Source organism: Elephantulus edwardii, unplaced genomic scaffold (assembly GCF_000299155.1).
Source record: "Elephantulus edwardii isolate Elephantulus edwardi_28Jun2011 unplaced genomic scaffold, EleEdw1.0 scaffold00102, whole genome shotgun sequence".
NCBI classification, from domain to species: domain Eukaryota; kingdom Metazoa; phylum Chordata; class Mammalia; order Macroscelidea; family Macroscelididae; genus Elephantulus; species Elephantulus edwardii.
This window is the reverse complement of record NW_006399852.1, coordinates 864-6,595: the sequence shown is the minus strand read 5'-3', so window position 1 is coordinate 6,595 and position 5,732 is coordinate 864. Positions and strand designations below refer to the sequence as shown.

Below are 5,732 nucleotides of genomic sequence, written 5' to 3'. Positions count from 1 at the left end.
CACCAGAGAAATTTACTCTTTGCTGTTGTCCTGAACCCCCACCCCTGGCCTGGGTTTGATGCCTTGGAGGAGGGAGATGGGGTAAGGAGGCAGGATGCATGGATAAGGCACAAGGAAAGAGCAAGGCCTTGGTGAAGAGACTCTGAGATGGGGAGTTATCAGGAGGGCAGCCCAGGAGAACTGACCCAACAGTCCTTGAGCCACTGGTCCAAGAATGTGCTTCCTTTCTGGAGGATGCTTCTCCACATACCTCAGGCCTGGTATCCATGGATGACGATCTTCATTATCCCTCACCCTGGTGGCCTTTTCCTCTTGCTGCTGACTGCTAGAACTCCCTCACTGGTCTTCTGAAGATGCCCGAGAGTCCTCGACTTGGGGAACGTGCTTCCTCTGCTGCTTCTATGGAAAAACATTTAATTTTCTGGTTCCTAATCCTGTCCTCATCAATGAGTGCTATCATCAGTTGAAACACCGTCTGAAGGGAAAGATCTCAAACAGCATGCATTGTGGTGAATCTCTACTGCACTATAATTTGTCAAAACAAACTCATTTGCAATAATCTAATAATGGGATATATATTCACTCATTGAAAGACAATATTGGTGTTTAACCTACAGGGTTGATTAGATCCTTCTTTTGTCATCCTTAGTTATTATCCAGATGCATAGTAAGCAATTGAAAAGAACATGGCCTTTATCAGGTGCGCCTTAGTCTCTAGACTGATACCATTCCTCGTCAGCACTCTGGAGTGATTCTTGACAGCAGCTTTTTACAGTGCAACTTATCTTTTGATTTCTTGGCTGCTGGTGCCAAGAGAGTTGATTGTGGACCTGAGCAAGGTGAAATCATTATCAGCTTCAGCTTTTATCCATCTGTCATGATACTGCATATTGGCCTGGTGATGAGGATCTTTGTTTTCTTGATGTTGAGATACAATCCATACTGAAGGATGCAGTTCTTGACCTTCATTTCACATCTTCCTGTGTTTCAGGGAACAAGGTTGTGTTATCTGCGTTATGCAGGTTGTTGATGAGTTTTCCTCCAATCCTGATACCACTGTCTTATTTATAAAATCCAGCCTCCCAAATAAGCTGTTCAAAATATAGATTGAAAAGGTATAGAGAAAAGATACATCCTTAACTCACTCTTTTCTTGATTTTGAACCATGCTGTGTTTCCTTTGCTCTGTTCAGACAACTGCTTTCTGGTCTAGGTGTAGATTTTGCCTGAGCACAATCAAGAATTCTGGGATTTTTATTCTTCTCAATGTCAGCCACAATTTACTGTGATATATAAACTAAAATGTCTTTGCACAGTTTATAAAACACAAATAGACATCTTTCAGGTACTCTTTACTTTCAGCCAAGATCCATCTGACATCAGCACCAGTACCCCTAGTGCCATAGCCTCTTCTAAATCCAGTTTGTATTTCTGCAGTTTTCTGTGGATGTACTGTTCTAGTGGGTTTGGGATAATCTTCAGCAAGTATTTGCTTACATATCATAGTAATGTTATTGTTTGATAATTTCCACACTCTTTTGCATCACCAATAGACAGTATTAAAACATACTCTTGATAAGATGAGGAGTTAAAATGACTCATTAGAACATACTGGACAGTAAGTATGTGCTGAAACACAGAGTGTGGTCCTAGTAAACACAATCCTTAGATAATATGACTGAAGAGCAGACATAAAAAAGAGTTCCCACCAAAAGCTGATAATATAACCCACAAAATGCATCTGTCTGCTGGGTGCAACGTTTCCCCAGGACCAGTCAAAGTTTCCAAGATTGAGACATAGATTTCATTACAGGCACAGCAGATCTCTACCAGTCATCACCATGATTTCAGAGAAGATTTGGAAAAGATTCCAACGTGGCTCTTGCAGCCTCCTGCACACATAGCTGTAAGTTCTCACCTCTCTGCCCAGGGATATATAGAATTCCATCCTGACAGGTTGTATTTGTTGTGTTAATGAGGACAGTGTAGGGTTGATTTGCAGTCAATCTCTCCTGAGAGAGAAAAGATTACAAAAGCAGTAAAGAGAGAGAAGGGACGTGATAGATGACTAGACAGGTGCCAGGCCACATGCAAGTCTCCAGGGAAGGACACAGGCCTGTCCCCACAGTCCCCCTACCCTAGGATGCAGCCCTTTGAAAGCAGACTTCAGGCCCTTCACTTCTCAAAGAAGACCTGTCAGCTTATTCAAGTCCCACCTCCCACATGTCTGTTAAGAATGGGGAATCCTGCAACAATTCCATGAGTCCATTGCTTTAATGTTTCTCTCACTAAAATTCACTCTCACTTTTTATTTTTTCCTCACTGCTCCTCAACTAGGAGGGGAGAAACAGTCCTGGGGAGGGTCGTGGAGAAAACTTGCAGTTCTGAGTCACCATGAGACCCCGGTCCCATCCCAAGGACCCATGGCAGTCACCCCCAGGACCAGCTGGACAGCTGCAGCAGATGTAGGAGCCTGGCTGACACAGTGACTATAACTTGAGCATGACACAAGTTGTGAGGCTGGTGCCCAATAGGGCAAGGCTCACATCTGTTCATAGGGTCGGCATGAATGAGAAAAATCCAAGAGATTGTCTGCAGAGAAAACAACCATTCTGAGTCTGAGCCAGTTCCTGTGGCATTAGAAATGTTGGCAAATGGAAAATATCACCCACTCCCACGAGGGCGGGGAGATCCTGAATGAGTAACCTCGGTTTTCATGAAAGAATGAAATGGGAAGGTTGTATTTCAGCTCTTAGGATGAACCTGCATCTCAGAGATGCCAGCATACATTTTGATCATCTTTGTTCACATGTTTCCAAGGAAAAATTTAGGTCAAAGCATTTCATACACTTCTCTTCATACAAGATTCAAGTGTATGACTGAGGATAGAGTGTGTGGTTGTATGAACAAGATCTCTGGCTCTCAGTCGTGTTTTGCCAGCACTTGGGACATTCATTCTGAAAACCTCGGTGTTTGTGAAGCTTCTGACGTGTAGGCTGTGATCCCCGTGTCACAATCCGTGGTTTCTTCTTTGTTGTGAAGGTCACAAGATTTTAGGAGACCACAGAGTCTCAGCGCTCCTGTCTGGGAAGTGAAGGTTGTCAGCTGCCACCCTGTGGACTTGAGTCACAGCGACTCCTGAAAAACAGATCTGAACCTACCCTCAAACCAAGAAGAGCTTAGGGGGTATGATGCAGATTTTCTTCCTTCAAGTCCCCCCGCCCCACGCCCACCTGTACCCTGGGGCTGTGATTTTTCTCGACTTTTCCCAGCACAGGGAACTCTGGTGGCCTTGTCCCCAGGGAGATTCGTTGTGAACCCTCAAGAGACGTCTCTGGGAGCGACTCTGCAGGAGAAAGAGGAGCAATCATCCCCAGAACTATGTCAGAAGCAAACTCACTGCCCTGGCGTTGTCTCCCTCGGATTCCGCAGCTGTAAGTCATAGAAGAGATTTCTCCTGGAAATCATCTTGGAGAGACAATCTTTCTTCTTGGATCAGCGCGCCACCACCGCACCCCAAGCACCAGCACCGTCCCCTGAGCTTAGGCCAAGCGCCACCGCAGAACCAAGTGCCACTGACGATGAGAGTGCCAGCACTGAGAGGAGCGTCACCGCCGCCCATCACGCCTCCGCAGGGCGGGCCACCTATAAGTAGAGCAGAGCCGGCACTAACCTCCTGGCCTCCGGCCTCCGCAGGGCGCCACACCTCTTAAAAGTAGGGCCGCGGATGCTCACCTCCGTTCTCCGCAGGGCGGGCCATCACCTCGGGAGCGGCGGCCTCTGCGCCTTTAAGTAGCGTCCAGTTGACTGCGCACCTACAGACTCTCCCTGCATCCGGTGCTCACAGCCTCAGCGGTTCTTTGGTCCTGCGCGCGGTCGGCACTTTCCTCACTGCCTGGTGTTAACACGGTCGCCTGCGCGTCCCGCTCCCGACTACAGCCCCCCACCGGCGCCGGGCGAGCCTCCACGAAGTCCCCGAGCGGCACCATTGCCTCCCCTCAACCTAATGGCTCCTACTCATCCGACTGATTTTCCCAGCTCCGCTATTGGGGACCCCAAGACCTGTACCTGCATAGACGGAATCAGCAGACAACTCTGTGGACACCGGACCCCTCGTGCGCTCTGGCCCCCCGTGATGGGGACTGAAGGCCGCACGCTCCGTGTCCTGCTGCTGCTGCAGCTACTGGGCTGCTCCTTGGAAACACCACCCCGTAAGTCGTGCGAGGGGAAGGTGGGGTGGGGCTCTTCTCGAGCCTCCAGCCCCCGAGTGTACTCGGGGGATATGATCCAGGGCTGCTTCCCGCCGCCCAGAACCCCGGACGCCCCGTTAGAAACGCTAGAGCCTCCGGCTCCTTTGCCGAGCTGCCTGCGCCCCGTCCCCGCGTCCCACCCCTTCCGCGCCGCCCTGCGGCTGCCTGGTCCTGGCCCCAGGATCCTTTCTTTGTGCTTTTCTCGGCCACACGGTCTGGGGACAGACACGTTCTCCCTCAGAAAGGGACATTTTGGTCCATCAAGCAGCCCTAAGAGTGATTCCCTTGGACAGACACTGGACTTTGCTGGCCTTTCCTTGGCTCCCTCCATCTCACCTGACACCTGCCCTCACAGGATCTCACTCTCTTTGCTACAACTTCACCATCATGCTCAAGTCCCCACCTGGACGGTCATGGTGTGAGGTTCAAGGCCAGGTGGATGAAGAGCCTTTCTGTCATTATGACTGTGGGAACCTCAAGATGGTGAATGTCAGTCTCCTGGGGAAGAAGATAAACGCCATGAAGGAAGGGGAGGAACAGACACAAACGCTGAGAGACATAGGGGCAGAGCTGAGGCAGCGAGTGCCTGGCATTGAACTGGAGAACTACAGCCCCAGAGGTGAGTGAGTGAGTGTGAGAAGTGCCTGTGCTGGGGCTGGTGTGGTGGGGAAAGGGTAGAGAGAAGCATATATGGAGGAAGTGGGGGCTGGCATTGTGCGGAAGAGTAAAAAGAAATCAGAGGTTAAGAAATTAGAGAAGACCCTCTGTCAGGACTAGACTAGGTAAACAGAGTAGGGAAGGTAGTTGGAGTGGACAGAGGAAAATGGGGAGGGGAGAACTGACCAGGACCAGCAGGTGATGTCTCTCCTTGGGGGTGGGGCAGCCCCTGTCACCCTGCAGGCCAGGATGTGCTGTCAGCTGGAAGCTGGAGGAGACACCACAGCATCCTGGCAGCTGGGCTTTGATGGACAGATATTCCTCCAGTTTGATCCGAAAACCATGAAGTGGACACAGGTTCATCCTGGAGGCAGACGGATGAAGGAGGCCTGGGAGAAGGACAGGGGTCTGAGCATGTTCTTGAAGAGAACCTCAGAGGGAGACTGCAGACTGTGGCTGAGGGCACTGGGGGCTCACAGGAAGGAGACATTGGAGCTCACAGGTAAGAGAAGGAGGGTCGTGTGCAGGAAGTCCTGGTTACCTTCCTCTGTGTGCAAGGTTCTGTGTGTCCGTGTGCTCACGTTCTAACATACCTCTATGTGTGTGTCTGTGTATATGTATATACACACTGGGGAAGAGCTTGGACTCCACAGAGATTTCCTGGAGAATAATGGACCTAAGCGTTTAAGTATTTTCACCTTCTTGTCACCTGCTGTCATTGCCTCCTGACTACACACACCTCTGGTCTGCTCCCCATGGATGTCTTCTTGAGCCCAAATACTAAGGTATTGTTATATTTCCTGAACTTTTCTTCTCACTGATTCCT

The 5,732-nt window shown here is 49.7% G+C and overlaps 1 protein-coding gene across 1 annotated transcript; it reads left to right on the top strand.

Moving 5' to 3' along the window:
* Positions 1 to 4,005: 4,005 nt before the first annotated feature.
* On the top strand, positions 4,006 to 5,408 carry LOC102855930 (NKG2D ligand 1-like; the record flags this gene model as incomplete). The annotated part of the gene is made up of 3 exons (XM_006891672.1): positions 4,006 to 4,462; positions 4,605 to 4,868; positions 5,133 to 5,408. Coding segments are annotated over exons 1-3 (997 nt in total), but the record flags the coding sequence as incomplete, so codon positions are not given.
* Positions 5,409 to 5,732: the final 324 nt, after the last annotated feature.